Source organism: Neolamprologus multifasciatus, chromosome 1, assembly GCF_963576455.1.
Source record: "Neolamprologus multifasciatus chromosome 1, fNeoMul1.2, whole genome shotgun sequence".
In the NCBI taxonomy this organism is placed as follows: Eukaryota; Metazoa; Chordata; class Actinopteri; order Cichliformes; family Cichlidae; genus Neolamprologus; species Neolamprologus multifasciatus.
The window spans coordinates 26,087,406-26,105,143 of NC_140439.1; the positions used below are offsets into that span (position 1 = coordinate 26,087,406).

General features: G+C 40.0%; 1 protein-coding gene and 1 long non-coding RNA gene across 11 annotated transcripts in view; both read right to left on the reverse strand.

Moving 5' to 3' along the window:
- esrrga (estrogen-related receptor gamma a) overlaps positions 1 to 17,738 on the reverse strand; it is a 157,273-nt gene that overhangs the window by 12,327 nt on the left and 127,208 nt on the right. For 8 of the 10 annotated variants that reach the window (XM_085175442.1, XM_085175368.1, XM_085175496.1 and 5 more), the window contains one exon: positions 16,250 to 16,432. In XM_085175442.1, the coding sequence (XP_085031568.1) occupies positions 16,250 to 16,432 (183 nt within the window). The remainder of the gene's footprint in view (positions 1 to 16,249; positions 16,433 to 17,738) is intronic. The other 2 variants (XM_085175145.1, XM_085175217.1) reach the window with 1 other exon arrangement.
- Positions 88 to 12,923, reverse strand: LOC146525860 (uncharacterized). Its single transcript, XR_014876596.1, has 2 exons — positions 7,023 to 12,923; positions 88 to 6,981 (listed from the first exon to the last, which is right to left on the reverse strand). It is a non-coding gene; the product is annotated as an uncharacterized LOC146525860 (long non-coding RNA).

Sequence of the window (17,738 nt, forward strand, 5' to 3'; positions counted from 1 at the left end):
TGTCTGTATAAGTGTCTGTATATTAACAGTGCTGTTTGCAAAGTCCTCTATCCTCCTAATTATACATAAGGTGTACAGATGTGTGCAACACTCACACACACACACAAACACACACACACACACACACACACACACACACACACACACACACACACACACACACACACACACACACAGGAAACACCAATAATTAAAACCACAGTGATTAATTTATTGAGCTGAAAGTGCAGCTTTTCTTATTGAGGCACATCAATGATTTTTATCAGGATGGTGTCTGCGTGTGTGAGCAGATTTGTGCAGTGTGTGAAATTTTTTTTTTGTCCTTGTGTGAATATATGTGTGCTTAAACTGCACATTTGTACATAACTCATCAGCATATTTGCATTCCGTGTGTATGCATACATTCCCATACATGTTTCCACGGGACTCTGCATGCGTATCTCTGTCTGTGTTTGTGTGTGTACGTGGGTGTGTGTACCTCTCCCTCTTCCCTCCCCACCAGCCTGTCTGCGCCGTTCAGCCATCCAATGCCTCTTATCTGTCTGATTAATAGGCGGCCGGCTTCAGGACAAATTAATTAACAGATAACGCCATCTTTCCCTTCTTCCCTTCCTACATTCCTCCCCTCCTTCTCATGAAGCAATCGATACAACAGAAGAAAAGAAACATCAATGGGAATTTAGTGCTGATGATGGAGAGAGAGAGAGAGATATTGATGGGAAGAGAGAGAGGGAGAGAGAGAGTGTATCAGAAAGAGTGAGTTGGAGGAGAGAAGAAAGTAAAAGGGGGTGAGTTGTTAGAAAGAAGGGCGCCAGTGGTGGTAGTGGGAGGGGTGGAGACCTTTCTTTCATACCTGTGATTTCACTTGACAAAAGAAGGTTTCTTATTTGGTTCTAATTACATTTCCTTTCTGCCCATTGTTGATAAGGCATCTCATACTGTGTGAGTTAGCATGAGTGTGTTTGTGTCGATGTTGTTTGCCGTTTGCAACAAAGTTGAAATATTTGCCTAAAAAAATATCGGCAAGAACTTCAAACAGCACCGTATAAAATTATTACTGGATAACTGCTTGCATCTGGTAACAGCAAGCTTTGGGCTGGATATTAATCTTATCTATAGTTAGTATTTGTGTTTAGGTGGTCTGCTAAAATAGAACAAACCTATGACGGTACAGATGCACGTATGTGTGTGCACTGACAGAAAGAGGCTACAGTGCAGTCATGCAAACTTAACCTCTACCTCTTGCTTGTGCACTCTTTCCTTTTCCCTTTTCTCTATCAGATACCCACATAAAAAACAAACACACCCACAAACACACGTCGATTCCCTAGCCACCCTGCGGCCTGTTTGTCTGCCAAATGAGTCCTGACTGCACGTTTACACCCGAGACTGCACAACAGTCTAACACAGACACACACACACATGAGATAGCCCTCTCTCATGCCCCAGTTGCTCCACAGATGCACACGAACACACATATCTAAGAGGCCTATATTTGTTTTCGCATGGTTACAGGGCAAATGGAAACCAGTGAGAAGAGACTGTGACGCTTATGGGTGCCCATATACTTGTGTATATACACCGAGAAGTGAGAAGTGTACGCGCATATAAGTCGGTGTATTTGTATGACAACGGCAATGTACATCTTCAACAGCTGAAGTATCAACACGCCTATTCTCCGCGCCTGTATTCTGACAGGTGTGAAAACCGGTTGTGATGGTGATCTGGTAACCAGTTATTAACACATGACTAGTATTCACATCCTGTAACCCAGGTTAACCTCTTTAGCCCCAAGCCTAACTGATCTCCTGCCTTTTGCCCCCATATCAGGGGCCGTTGGGGCTTAAGAGGTTAAATGGGACACTTTCCATTTAAGTGGTGGTGTCTTGATTTTTTTTGTGTGTGTGTGTCTTTTTGTCCATAGAAGCAAAACAGGCGAACAATTTTGAGCTCTAATCAAGCAGACTTAATAGCTTGAATATATAATGTAGTTTTGAAAGGTTCTCTGACAATTCTTTTACATTTTTTAAAGATAATTTTGTGTGGGCCTCCACTTTGAATAATATCTGCATAATTAATACAAAAAAAATACATATAAAACAAGTTTATTGTTGAATTAACTTGATTTTATTTTCTAAATTGAGCATAAGAGTGTCTGTGTCCTGGTGAGAATGAATAGATTTAAAGCCCTGGACAAAATAGGCCAAATTGCAGACCAGCTGTGTGTATTACTTAAATATTGACCAGGAGGACCAGGTGTATTTTATACACATCACCTGAGAATTATAGAATGATTGAATATGGAAACTAATTTAACTCTTCTCAAGTGTTGTCATGTAAAATGAAAGTCAGTTTTCCTTAAAATTTCTGACTTTCTTTCAAAAATAGTTCATGCTGGCAAATATTTGAGTGCTCTGGTATCAGAATGTCTTTTAAAAAGTCCCACTGGGTTACAAATAGCTGGCAAATACTGTCACACATACCGTTGTCCTTCTGTAGTCTTGCAGTGGCCCTTGAATGTGCTTAACACTTGCTTATTGTGATACAAATGATCCTTTTGAATCATTGCCTCAGGACAAATTTAAAAGGAAACATCCATGTTATAGAAACAATTCACAGACTTAAGAAAACTGCCTTCAAGTTGCAAAAAGTGTTTCCCTGCAATTAGGGAGTCATGACCTAAAGCTCATCATTTCAACAAATGTGTAAAAAGAAACCCAAATGATGTAACTCCAGTGTAGACAATGTGCTCTCCAACACTGGAGCAACAGTGTAAACCTGTGCAAAACAAAGAGAAGGTCACGTAAAATAAAAAAATGTTATCTTATTAACTGCTGAAAATTGGAGACATAGCTATTTCTTTTCAAAAAGACTGCCAAATTGTGCATATTCGCCATAATCTGACGTAGTGTAGCGAATCTTTCTTGAGCGAGAACTGCGTTGCTAACTGTTTTCTGTTACCAACAAGTTGTGCTTTGTTGGTGACAAGGGAATAGTGGATTGTCTATGTTCAGCATGTGCACGTATTGTGTTCTGCAGGGGACAGATTTAAGTCTACGGGCCCACTGAGATAGAGATTGCATGAGGACACGTGAAGTTTCCAACAGTTACCAGCACATCGCTACCCTGCGTGTGTGTGTTGTTCTGTATGCACACTGTGTTACGTGGCTCCCGTGCGCTCACTCAGTCCACTTTCTGTATGTGTTTGTGTTTAAATGTGTGCACATTGTTGCATGCTGTGCAATGCAAGTGCTCCCTTGTGGTGCTTTGTACGTGTGCGTTTGTGTGTGTGCGTGTGCACATCTCAAACTGTTCTGTACCATACGGCCAGACGCCGGCCAAAATGAACACGGACCCCCTGTGATGGCTTTGGCCAAGCTGAAACAACACACACAAGATATACGCACACGAGATACACACTGGCAAATGCTGTCACACACACACACAAATGAACACACATCCACCAGCTGACCCAATTACACAGAGATGCGCAACGAGATGGAAACAAATCTACCCAGAGAACCAGCTAATTTAGAGGGGCTTAAAGACACACTCGCACACAGGACACATACTCACCTACACACATATGTGTCCGGCTATTTGGACTATCAAAACATCATGTTTAGATATGACATTATATGGAAGCGCAATTTAAGCGCACAAGTCAAGCCATATCTTACACTGTCAAAATTATGTCACTGCATCAAACTCGTGTGGTAGTTTAAATCCATGCCTGCCCAGAATCACATTGTCTGTAATGTAACTGCAATGAAGAATTCATAATTCCAAATTGAAGCTCACATTTGACCTTTTCAATATAAAATATAAATATAAAATGTGATATTGGTGTATGAATTCTTAAGTTACTTAAGTATCTGTTTTTCTGGAGCTTGCAGTGACCTTGACCTTTCAACTCTCAGCTCTAATAAGCTTGTGACGTTCAGGTGACGGTTGCTGCAAAATGTGAAAAAAATTCCCTGCAACTGTTATTGGTGCCTTCACAGCAGGTTACGTATGGATCGAGCGCTCGAAGTGTGCATTGATAACAAGCCACCTCATATCTTTATCCCATAACAACCAACATTCAAAAGTTGTAAAAACTAAAAACAAAAACAAAAAAAACTTTTCACCTAAACCTCAGTCAGCTAAGCTTGATCCAAATTATTTGAATCCAAAATTTTGGACCGTGCATAACAAGATTTCAATGCTCCTATACAAGCACCAATAATAGTGCTTAATGGTCTTCAGGAGTATTCAAAAGCAAGACACAAAATGCCACATTTTTCCTCTTCTTTTTCTTCTTTTTCTTCTTAAACCATTGAACAATTTGCTAACTCTGTGGTGCTCTTTTTATACACAGTCATGTTACTGTCTTGTTATGAATTAAGTAGATAAGCTGTGAAATAATCCACCAAATGTGTGTGTGTGTGTGTTTTTATAATACAGAAATTTTCCTTCCTTTCTTGTGACTGGTATCAAATTCAACCTGACCATACATATGAAAAAAAGGATCTGTTCTATTCTTTTTAGTATTTTTCAATTAAAACACCGTTAAAACAGGTTTAGAGACTTTTAAAAATGACAATACTGAAGGAAATTTCTTTTGTTTCTTTCATGTTTTGCTGAATACTATGTGAGATTGAGGCTCAATTTTGTTAACAATGAAGAATTAAATGCCATAAATGCCATATTTTATCTGTATTTGATTTCAACATTTAGTATATGGTATTTAAGATACATATATTGCGCACAAAATCATTTTACCTTTACTTTCATGCCCTGTCAGGCTGTAGGCTAAAATATCTTTTTCTGTTTCTTTCTCCTTCCTTACTCCCCCTCTCTTTTCCCCCTCCTTTCTCCGTGTGGCCTGGGGGAGAGACTAGAGCAGTCATAGGGTTGCGGTAGCCTCTAATCAGTGTGAACAGCCAGCTAATTACCAAACCCTCAGCCCTGCCTGACTGTTAATTGCATACATTAGACACCATCAGCAGCACTGCAAGATTAACACTTAAAATCTTACCATTGCTGTAGTGGAGATGAGTGTCGTGAGCGTGTGTATGTGTGTGGTGCGAGCTGCCTCTGTGGTTGCGGGTGCTAATATTTAACACTTAATTAGACCCAAAATGGAAATGCTGCAACACAGAGATGGTTGTCGAGTGTTATAGCTGTTGCCGTGGTTGGGGGTGCCTGGGTGGGGGCAGCTGGTCGTCGAGGGCAACCCCAAGTCTCCGTGGAGACGACAGATGGAGTGACATTAAGAGCATTGCAGTGGAGCCATTTCAAATAATAAAATATCAATATTTACATTTTAATTACCCACTTCTAGCTCCACTAGGGCTATGTCAAGGAGTGTGTATGTGTGCATGTACACTGCAAGTTCCACAGGGCCAAGCCTTCTTGACTTCACAGGGAATGAAGAGCACCGCTAAAGTGACAGAGGTCGGCTCTATTTGAGAATTTCTTGGAGAAATAAATGCTGAGAACTTTATGCAATATTGTTAAAGATTATATTTCTCATTTGCCTATTTAAAAACTTTTTCTTCACTGCGTCCATCTATCTTTCTCTCACCCTCTACCTTTCCTTCCTCCCATCAATATAATGCTCATGACAGCAGGAATGACCACTCTGTTTGTGTGTCTGCGAGGATGTGCATGTGAGCACAAATTTGTCAGGGGAACCATGTGAACACACAGCTGAGCAGCTTACACGCCAACTCACTATGTCTGTACATGGCACACACAAATTCAAAGCACATATAAAACTGCTGATCAACACTTTCAGGGACAAAAATGATTACGATGGTGAAATTGTAAGACATGTGAATATTACTTGTGTTTATATATGAATTTCTTCATTCTTCAATGAAATTGTATTAGGCAACTGAAGTTATTTTTTGTTACGTTATTCTCCTAATTGCCACCAACTTAATCTATCCATCTAATTTGGCTGAATTTACTCTCTCAGCTTGTCCAATTACACAACTTGTGTCAGTCTATTGATCCTTTGGTGGATTATCTTTTCAAAACAATATCCTGCAACACTCTGGAAAAAATCCATTGTCTGTCCAAACAGCAAAAATGAATGCTTATTTAAAAAGTACGTAAATATATATCCAGTAAGAACACAGAGTTTAAAAGAGGTAAAAAAATTTAACGGTCATAAAACAGACTTTTTTTTTTCCTGTTAAGCACTATTGATGTATAAAGAAGTAGAAACCTGCTGACCATTGGCTTTAAAACAATGGTCCCTGTACTGTACATGCCTTGTGTCAGTATATGAGATTATAAGGCTGTGTTGATTTTATCTTCCTAATCCCCCGTAGCTGTCCATAGAGAGAGGACCCCAGAAATTCCACAGGGATTAATTTACCATTCACAGATTAGAGATATGGTCTCCAATATCATCATTGAGGACAAGCATCGAAGGGAAGGGCTCAACAATTGGAGCAATGAGGAGAGGGAGAACAGAGAGAATGAGAGAGCGACTTAAAAAGACTGAAATAAAGACAAAGATGAAAACGAATGCACACAGAGCCTTCTTTCCTACAGCACCATACCATAATGTCGTAGCTTGAAGACAAGAACATTAGACCTCATTCCACCTCCTCATCTGGGCCTGAAAAAGCCTGGGCTGAAAATCTTAATTAATTGTCCAATAGTGCTGCGGGGTCATTATGCATTGCAATAAAGAAGCGTGTAATTATGAGATTTAACAGCCATTACCAGGGCCAGGAACTCATATGTCATCATCAGCAACCAAGCCAATGGTTTGGTACGGCTATGTGTGTGGCTTGATGGACAGCACACATTCACAATGCACACAAATGTACACAATGCCATGTTGGTCTATAGTGGTTATATAGATATACATATAGATATATAAAAATACATTTGTTATTCAATAAGTAAACAAAAACTTGTATATTGGTATACACACCTGCATGCAGACTAACAGTGAAACTGAAACCCCCCCCCCCCCCCCTCCCACACACACACACACACACACGCACACACACACACACACACACACACACACACACACTTTCACTCACTGGCTCAATCAGTCTCACCCAGACAATAAGGCGGCCAGCTGTGATAGCCGTCTGCAGATGAAACATCCCATCAAGATTAAATAGACACAAAAATACACATATTATTACTACCCTGTGTGTCTGTTCTATGCACTTGTGCACAGTGAAGCACTGAGACCATAGCCCCCAGTCATTTGGCCTATAGCAGGTGGCAAAGGTGGCAAAACATCACTGAAGTGCTCAAGCAGAAAGAAAAGAAAAGGAAAAAAAAAGATCTGAAAACATTTGTGGTAACAGAGTTTGTCAAAAGGTCAAGAAAAACACATATATCCTACCTTACATCTATTCAAATGTGCGTAGAGTAAAAACAAAGCAAATTTGGCATTGTCTTATTTTTGCACCAGTGCAACCCTCAGTCACACAGGCCTTTGTAACCACTGCTTTCTGGCACCGGTTGGCAAGTGATTGCTGCAGGTTGCTGGCTTTTGCTGGATGAAAATCGGTTTGGTCATTAGCATTAGCAGATAGCTGTGGTTGTATGGAAGACACCAACTTGTCTGCAAACACTTGCCAATGATTCACCAAGCAGTAGTGACTTGAAACTTGAAAAAGTGCGACACACCCCAGAAATGGGAAAACATCCCTTTTTAAAAGGCACAAATTCTGCTTTGAAGGTGACTGCCTCAAAGATTCACTACCATTCATCTCTTTGCTGACAAGTCTGCACCTTCCTTATTAACAACAGAAAACCCCTGCAACCAAGGAATTATAAAGGGATTTTCAGTCTAGTGTCACATACCACTGTTTGACCAATTTTACATAGTGACTGCAAGCGACCACTTGTCAACCAGTGGTGTAAACCACATTTTTCCGTAATGTTTGCCAGTGTTTACTGATGATCTCTGGATGTTTAAAAAAAACAACAACAAAAGTACAAAACTAATGAATCGTTATGAAAATTGATGATTTAAAAAATAATTTCAAATATGGCTGAATTGTTCGTAATTCATCATAAATGATCTTTTAAAACTGTTATCCAACACTTTGGCAAAGGGACCGCCCTAAAGTGTTTATTGTATGTGTGTGTGTGTGTGTTGTGTGCACAGGCCATAAGTTGTTCCCAGCTGGTGACAGGCACGCTCCAATCCTATTTTCCCACCTGCTTATTGTCTGATGGAAAGGATGAATCCTCCAGGCCATTATTTAAGAACGATGGATGCAGGAGGAAGGAAGGTGGAAGAAACAGGAGCGCAAAGGGAGACAGGAAGGAAAACAATAGAATAACAAAGGGGGGTAAGGAATAAACAAATAAACACAAACATGAATGGGAGATAAGGGAAGTAGAGGAGAAAGAGAAGGCAGGAGAAGCAGTAGGAAAGGGAAAAGAAATAAGTAGTGAAGGAGCAATGATAGGTGAAGAAAGAGAGAATTAGGACAGCAAATAGGAAAATAAAAAAAGAATAAAACTGAAGATGCAGACAGAAACCATGAGGATAGATAAGCAGAAAGAGGAACTAGAGAATAACTATTTCATGCCTGTCTGTGAACTTTGCATGAACCGCCGGAAATAATGTGATGCCATGACAAGTCGGTCCCTCCTTCCACTAGATTTGTGGCAGGCATAGGTGTGTTATGTGTGTGTGTGGGTGTCACTGGATCCCTGTATGTGTGTGAACTCTTTATATTGCTTTTGGTGTGTGTATGTGTGTGTGTGTGTGTGTACATGTGCGCTCCAACAGATAGAATAGGATGATGATGATTTGAAATGGAGTTTGGCCTGTGCGTAATTATGATCATCTATCTTTATGCCCCGCCAGCATATCATATCATATCATATCACATCACATCATCTCTCTTTCTCTCTTTCTTGGACAACCACACACACACACACACAAGCAAATTGAAAGTAGTAAAAGCTGACTGTTTGCTAATAATGACTTAGATGATGATGGGCTCAGATGGTGTGCTGATTTATTTGTTACTGCTCGTCTGATTTCACATATTATAAAACTGCGCATGTGTGCGTATGTGTGCATTTGTGCGCATCTGTCTGCATTCACTACATATCAGTGCTTCCTTATGAATATGTGTATGTGTTTTTAGAAGCGTATGTTTGTGTGCCCAGGGAAGTAAGTGTTTGTGTATGCAGGCTGGTGTGCGCCAATGTATGCAGCTTGTTTCTCGTGTGTGTGTTGTGTGTGACAGATATTATTTGATGCAGATTAGTCAGTGTACTCAGATTGCAGGCTGTGTCTCAAAGGCTGATAGACAAATGAATTTGATTTGCAAATGTAATCAAACTAATAAGAAAAAAAAAACAGCAATGGACCGCTGAGCTTTTACTTGAACTGAAACCCATCTATCCACTGAAGAAATGTGTGACTCTTTTTCCTTTTAGAAATTAGAATCACAATAATTAAAATTACTTGTAATGAGAGGCCGTTCCAAAAACACATTTTCATCAGACATCAATTTTAAAATTAGCGTGAGTCTTAACGCACTGCTATTAGTTTTCTTGTTCCGGACTGCCATTACTTTCATGCAACTTCATTTTTTGATTCGGGTCTTATTTTGAGTGACACATACATAGATGTAGCCACCATGACATCATCCACTGGTTTTTAAGCATCCATTCACCGCACTGACACAGCTTCCTAATAATTAGTGCTAAGTTGCATACAAATAAAATACTGCAGTTTTACTCAGCAAATGGAGCGCAAACTTCTTGGATGGGGTGTGCCTTACAGGAAGACATTAGTGGAGGTGAAGCATAGGAGACAGCTGTGGCTATAGTCCGTGTGTTGGCAGTTACCTCACAGTGAAGGGAGCCATGCCCCTAAGTTTGTAGTTGTCATAAGGGGCGACATACCAAAGATTATTTTTCTCTTACCAGACTGTAAACACGTTTAACTGGGCCTTTTAACAAAGGACATACCGCTGAGCCAGGCCAAGTGGTTACTCAAGGAAGTACAGATTTTGGGACTTAGACTTTATGTGTTGTTATCACAATGGCAGTGTGTATGTGAATGTACATATTATTGTGCGTTTTTAAGGTAACCACCTGAAGCTGGGTGTTTGAGTCTCATCATAGCATTGTCTTTATGGAAACATTGTTGACAAATATGTGGCAGTGTAGAGAATGGCTATATATCTATTTACTGCAATGTAAATATAGTAGGGATTCTTTAATATTACATCAAGATACTGTAGTATATAAATATTACCCAGAGGTTCACCTTCAGATATGAAGGTGATTAATTTAAGAATTATTTTTTACACATTACTTTGTCAAATTAATTGATATCGGCAGATCTGTGGGCTCAAATTGTGATCAGATTTTAAAACATTTATTCAGTTGATAAAACTGCATAATGACATAGAAAAGAAACAAAAGTGAATAGAAGAAAAAAGTTACAACCAAGTAGACAAGAAAGAAAAAAGCAGCGTAGAAAGAAATGAAAATGGTTTCGCCTCTGTTCTCTCATATTGATGAAATGCTTCCAATACCCACAGGCTTAATCCAATAAAGAAAGCCCAACTTAATCCAAACATTAAGCTCAGATATCAAATATTCTTTTCCTAATTTGATTTCATCAATATTTGTTTTCATCTGCAAACAGTGATGTGTTTGTTTGAATGGGCTGCAAGAGGAAATCATGGTGCTGGTGCACTGGAAAATAAGATAACTCTTTTGCATGAATGTGGACAACGAAACAGACAAACACATGCGCTCACATGAGCAAACACATATACTTGAAACCAAGACCTCAGCCTCTAAATGTGTTATCTAGCTCAGGGATGAGCAGAAATGGAAATCAAACACGCCAAACAGAGCTCAGAGAAAATCAACAGAGACTAGAAACACACATAAAAATTACGTACTGAAGACCCTGAGACCCTCGATAACAATGGCAAGAATGACCAAGGCAATGAACTAAATCAAATACTAAATCTAAATCAAACTCTAATAAAGTCATATTTATGAGTTTGACCCCATCAGCATATAGATTGGGTAGAGTCTTTATTGTCATTTAAAGTGAGTTTATAAGCATAGGAACAAAATCTAGTGATTGAATGTAAAATGTCCAGTTTCAACACCTTTGTTTTCTGGCTAACAGATCACTGGTGTTTACTCTCCATTCAGGCAAATCTCAGGAATTCGCAAGAGTTTTCTACCATTAAACATTTTTAAAACATCTGCTGTTATAAATCTTGTTTTAAATGTCATCGTTTTCCTAGGCAAACATTACATTTTATCATGTTATGCACGTAAAGACTTGAAGGTTTAGGAGAATAAATGAGAGTACAAGTTATAAATCACTTGTATTTCTGTTTGCTTTTACACTGTCAAAAAATATAATGTCTGTATGGTGAGCTATATGTGTATGTCCATGTGAATGAACTGTATTTTGTGTGTGTTGTGTTTGTGCTTAAGAAGGCACCCACCATGCTGTGACTGTCAAGGTGAGCTAGCCTTAGCCGACAGAATGGGGGCATATCTGCTTGTGCGTCTAGTTGTTTCCATGTGTATTTCCGCGCGTTTATTTCATGGAATCTTAGGGGCAATATCTTTGAGAGGGAGAAATGTTGTAAAATGTAGTAGGGAATTCACAATAATGAACAGTGAGGGAAGAAATTAGGACAAAAGGAGGCAATAATATTATTTTAGAAGTTTGATGCCAGTAGAGCTCACTTGTTTGTGTGGGTTGTTTTTCTTCTGATTTACCACTCTGTTACTAAGTGGAGCAACCTCTTTGCTGATTGATGACATCACCAGACTTAATCAGGAGGGCTGTAGAGTGACATCATCACATCACCAGTCTGGGCTTTTACATCTGTCTCACTCTACATGCGCACAGATGTGAGCAAACACACACATGCACACGCACACAGAGCTGTTTTGCATCTTTCAGAGTTCATTGTGAAGTCTTATAATGTGTGTCAGTGTTAATTTAGTGAGCTGCAGTTTCAGAGTCAAGCATCCATATGTACGCGTGTGTATATGTATGTGTGTCTAAAGGTTCCCCATGACTGCCGAGACTCAACATTTGATTTGCTAAAAGGAGCAGGACACTTCTATTAATCAATATTTGCTGACTACTGGCTGCCTCTCTGGCTGATTGACTGGCTGTGTAGTTACTTGACTCACTGATTGGCTAACTAACAGACAGAACGGCTAACTGCTCGACTGGTTGGCTAAATCTCTAAGTGAAAACCATTTAAAACATGTCCAAAAGAGAAACACCAGAAGAAACGAACACTGGCTACAAAATCTGAGGGCGACTTTCCTCTTTGGCTGCTTTACTGCGATATGTCAACGTTTGTAGAGAGGCACATTTCAAATGGCGATCAGGATAATCAGCTCAATCTGAACACATAAACAAAACCAACGAGCACTGGCCTTCCAGTCAGTGGTCGCTGGCTGGGAGGATGTGAGAAGAGGACCGTGGGAGGGGATAGGGGTTGAGAAATGATGGTGACTTGATTATGAAGAGGTTAAGAATACCACAGAGAGAGAGGGTGGGAGGTCAGGTCAAGGAGGGGGAGAAAATGAGGGAAAGACAGAAAGACACAGAGGGATAGAGAGCAAAAGGAGGACGTCACGGGATAGTTTTAAGAGGGAAGGGTGGGGGGTGGGGTATTTAGCCAATGGGTCAAAACAGTATTGTGTTAAATGCTCTCTGGGAGTGTCTAGGTTATCTAGACTGTTCACATCCCATTTCCTGTTCTTTCGACGCATGTGTTATTCTACACCTGAACTTTGCCACTATTATACCTGTGTACGTTTCTAATCAATTACTAAAATACTTTTGGTATGGCAAGTTGTATAAATAAGATTATATTTTGAATAATCATCAACATAGAACAACAGAAAAAAGAAAATAAAGAGACACCACCACCCCCCCCCCCCCCAAAAAAAAAAAGAAAAAAAAAAAGCCAAATTTGTGGTAGCAAAGTCTGGTAACAGCTGCAATAAATTACTAAAGGGTATAAGAGAAAAAATAAAATAAATGTCCATATGTAATAACTAGCAGGGAAGAAGGAATATGTTACTTACTAGGGGATAAAACAGAAAAAAAGAGCATAAGTCAAAATTTTCTCAAGCGGTTATTGGCTTCAGCTGTAAACGTTACATAGTGTTATTTGTTTTGAATAAGCCTGCTCATATAATTAATGTACAAAATTACTTTAAGAGATTCATTACGCTTGATATATAAATTCAAAAGAGCTTTTTTGAAGTACAAAAGCTAAAGCACACTGCGAATGTGATAACAGCTGAACCTCAACTATGCTCACACCAGAGTGTTTTAACCCCCAAGTTCATCTCCAAATCCATATAAGAGGAATAGAGGGGAAAAAGGGAAAAAAACAATAAAGAGACATATTAAAGACAGTGAATGTAAAAGAAAAAGAGAAAAGTATGCAGAACAAGAAGGAAGAGGACTGTGTTCCTCACCTGTTATTCCATCACCACCAAAGTCCAAACCCCTTCTCCTCTATCTCCATAAAGACCGATTAAATAAACGAACCGATGGCAAACCCCTCTTCACCTCCCATCCCCCATTTTTTTACAACTCAATCATGCCGTGCTACTGCTGGCACATAGACTGCTTATCCCGAGTGTCAAAATTGAAAGGGGAAAGAAAGAAAAAGAGGAAGAAAGACTGTAAGAAAAGAAAGAGCAAGTTAGAGGAGATAGGGAAGCAAGAGAATAGTGGAGGGGATGTGGGGGGTGGCCCAAGAGCAATTTCTTTCGTGAATAAAGACAGAACACGGGAGAGGGGATTGTGAAAAAAAAAAGCACTAATGGCAAGGCCTCTAGTTCTGTTAAAATAGACTGCGTTATAGGTTCTAGCTCTCATTCGTTGATTCATTCATTTGTTCGTTCCTTGCTCTTTCGTCAAGTCAAGTGCTCGCTTGTCTGTCTCGCTCTTTTGTGTTCATGAGTCTAGATAAGAGCTGCTAGTATGACTGCCCGGTAGTCATTTAGCTATTATGGAAGGAGAGAGAGAGAGAAAGAGAAAGACAGAGAGAAAGAGAGAGTAAGAAGAAAGAAAAGAGGATGAAAAGACTAATTCTACTGACAGATAAATGGCTCATTTGAATGGCCTTTCTTTCTTTTAATTCACTCTCTCATTTGCTCCTGTTTAAATATTTGCTGTTCTTCCCCCGCTCTTCTCACCTGACTGCTCTTCTTTCCTCCTTCAAACACACATACACACTTGACGATGACATGTAGCCTAATACGCAACTGGAGTTGTCTCTTTGAGAGCTATTAAAATGAGATCTTCTCTTTACTAATCCATAATATTGGACGGTAAGGCCTTTCATGGCCTCTGAATAATAACTTCTGATATTTCCACAGGCCCGCAGTTTCAGAGTGTGACCGTTTCCTGCTCACGTACCACTGTATGAAAATGCGTGCACGTTTGGAGTCATTTGTCTATGTCTTGTCACCGTTTGAATCAGCAAAAAAGCCTTGTGTGGCACGTCTGTGTTTATATATTTGCCCGCATTTCATCACTCTCTTTGAAACACGCGGATCTGTGAAGTACACGCGCACGATTCCTTGTGGGATAACCAGATACACTCAGTGTGTCTGAAACCTCATTTTCCTCTCCTAATGACATATCAAATGTTTGCATAAGGCCATATCAGTATGGAAATCAGCGTGCACACACATAAGTCTTAGAATAAAAGAACCAATCAAAGAGATATGCGTGAATATGTGTGTGTGTGGTGTCAAAATTCTCTAACGTCGGGTGATTGTGTGTGTCAAACATGACACACACACTGACACACACAAACGCGCGTACCCTAGCCTTGTTATCCGGGGGCCTGTCTTGCAGGCAGCCTCTCTAACGCTGAGTGATGTTTAAATTAGTTTACAATTTAGGCTCCTCGCTATCCACAGACGGCTCTTAACTCAGTGTGTGTATGTGATGTGTTTTTCTGGGTGTGTTTGTGTGTGTGAGAGCGTAACAAATTGTTGCCAGTACGGCAGACATCTAATGACTTCAAATTAGCTGCCTGGCGCTTGCCTTGACACGTTGTTACTACTGTTAGCAGCCTTTGTGTGCGCGCGTGTGTGTGTATGCGGCACATCGCAGCCATATCATGAAGCATAAATTGGCTTCACCTCCCCTCTCTCTGCCTCTGTCTTTTTTTTCTTTGTCTCTCTGTCTCTCTCCATCAATTTAATTAAAAAAATTACTGTACCATGGAGAGCAAAGACTTGTGCATGTGTGTGTTCACATGTACAACCTGCAGAGAGTCACCACACACACACATGCACGACAAGATGTGGAACAAGATGGCTGAAAAAAGGTTAACAGGTCTATCTGACTCTATTCTTTGTGTGTGTGTGTGTGTGCGTTTGTGTGTGTAAGAAGCTGATAAAGAACGTTGAGGAGGCGTATTTCTTTCTGACAATCCTTTCCAACCTGAGTGAACAGTAGATCACTTTGTGTGTGGACATGTATGGGTGTTTGTGTGAGCTTGGTGTGAGTGTGAGTATTAGATAGGTGTTCAGCGTTGTAAACAGTGAGGATTTCATAAGGTGTTCACTTCACACAAACACACACACACACATACACACACACACAGGGAAGATGAAGAGTTCTATCTTTCTCTGTGAGCAGTGGATTGCCTTCCTCGTTCATCTAATCACGCCATCTTCTCTCCTCCGCCAAGCAATCGTTGCGCTTCGCTCGCTTTATACAGAAAGCTGCACACACACACACATTCGCACACACACGCGCGCACACACACACAAACGTACATGACCAAATGCACTCTGAGCCCAGTACATAACCTGCCTAACTTGATCCACTTACTTGTAAAAAGGGTAAGCACAGAGAAAACACAGGCATGACTCAAAACAACAAATTAAATCTACATTACATGTGTGCCTGTGCATATATTTGAGTCCTTTTGTGTATGTACGTATGGAGGTTCAGCATAGTCCTGTTTGAAAACTTTCAATAAGTTTTTATTCGCTGAAACAAAAGCTAAACATTTTGCCATTGACCTTATCTTGAATCACTTGAGTTATTATGTTAATTTTGCGATCTTGTACTCCAGTTCCAAATTTGATCAGATTACGAGAGAAAAGAGGTTAGTTTAAGTTAGTTTAAGAAGATTAAATTCTTAAATTCCTCACTTTTAGTAATGAACCTGTGAGAGAAAGGGCACAGGAGAATTTTCTTTTTCCCTACCTGGAATATGTTTGGCCCAACCAATGTTGACTACCAGCTCTCTGTCCGCCAGGTCACACAGCGTAGTCAGGGCCTTGATGTCGCTGTCTGGTACTGTCGGGTCCGGCATGGCATAAATCTTCTCTGGCTCCGCCACCAGCAGGTGAGATACGATTTTGTTATCTGCAAGGCAGCCAAAGGCAACTGACATGACCACCAGACAAGGAGAAAGACACAGAGACAGAGAAATGGTGAATTTTTGTCGTGTAAGGCTACAAGTTGTTTCACCCCAGTCTGGTACAAAAATGTGAAAGGTCATGTGCAAATTCTCATACGATGGCCTGCTGGTAACACATACGTCTTAAGCTATATTTAACACAAACACGCACAGTGGACAAATGAAGGAGAACCGGTGGATCTATTTTGATAGGGGGTGCATTTTGCTTGCATTGTTTGGGACCACATCTCCCCTTGGAGTGAACAGTGATTGCAAATTAATGATCACCTAGGTCACTAAATTGTTCCGTAAAATGAATCGTATGCTTTCACCTTGGAGTCATCCCACTGAAGAACTATTGCAGATTTTGGACCAATATGTCACATGGTTCTCTTTTTCCCTTTAATTTCTCACCTGTCTGTATTCCCATTCGCAAAAATGAAGCATCTGATGTAAGTTCAGACTCGTTAGGAGTATGAAACGTTAGGAGTATGAAATCAACACACAATTTTCAGATGTTCACATTGCAATTAAGCATAAATTTAAAACCTTTCAACCCTTGAAACTGCCAAAAACACACAATTCTTTCAAAAACACCAAATTTCAAGTGTTGATCTTATCTGAAAGCCTTTTTAGAGTTTAGCACAAAACATAAAAAAGGACTGCACAAAAAAAAAAAAAATCAAACAAGGTATTGAAATGTTTTAAATATAAGCGATTCTCCAGTGGTTATAGCCTTCTATCGCCAGTTGATCCAAGATGCCCAAAACTGTTGTTTTGTAAGACAGTCTTAAGAAGTTTCACTGATACATACAGCAGGGAAAGATAACACTGAAAGCCAAACGGCTCAGCCGGTAATGGTGACATGTGGTGATGAGACCTCTATGGCCCATTAGTAACAGACTGATACCCTGCTTCCAAATTAATCCACTGACTAATCAAGCATGGGAATAATAACAGAGGATAGAAGCGCAAGAGTGAAGTGAAGGATAGAAAAAGAGAGCAAGATTAGCAATGAAAAAATGGGAAAAGATAGAAAGGTGGAAAGTGAGTCATGAATAGATTGTAAAAGACAGACAGGAGGAGTCCAGAGAGCGACAGCTAGATAGAGATAAACAGCAGGAGAGAGTGAAAGAGAGTTGTGGGGATGAGTTGTGTATTGATCTAACACTGTCCACCACCCCCAATTCTCTTACATACACCCACACATACACAGTGTGTGAGTGTATACATATACTGCAGTATCTGTGGGTAAATCTTATTTAATGTTTCCCTAATTAGAATCAATGGAAG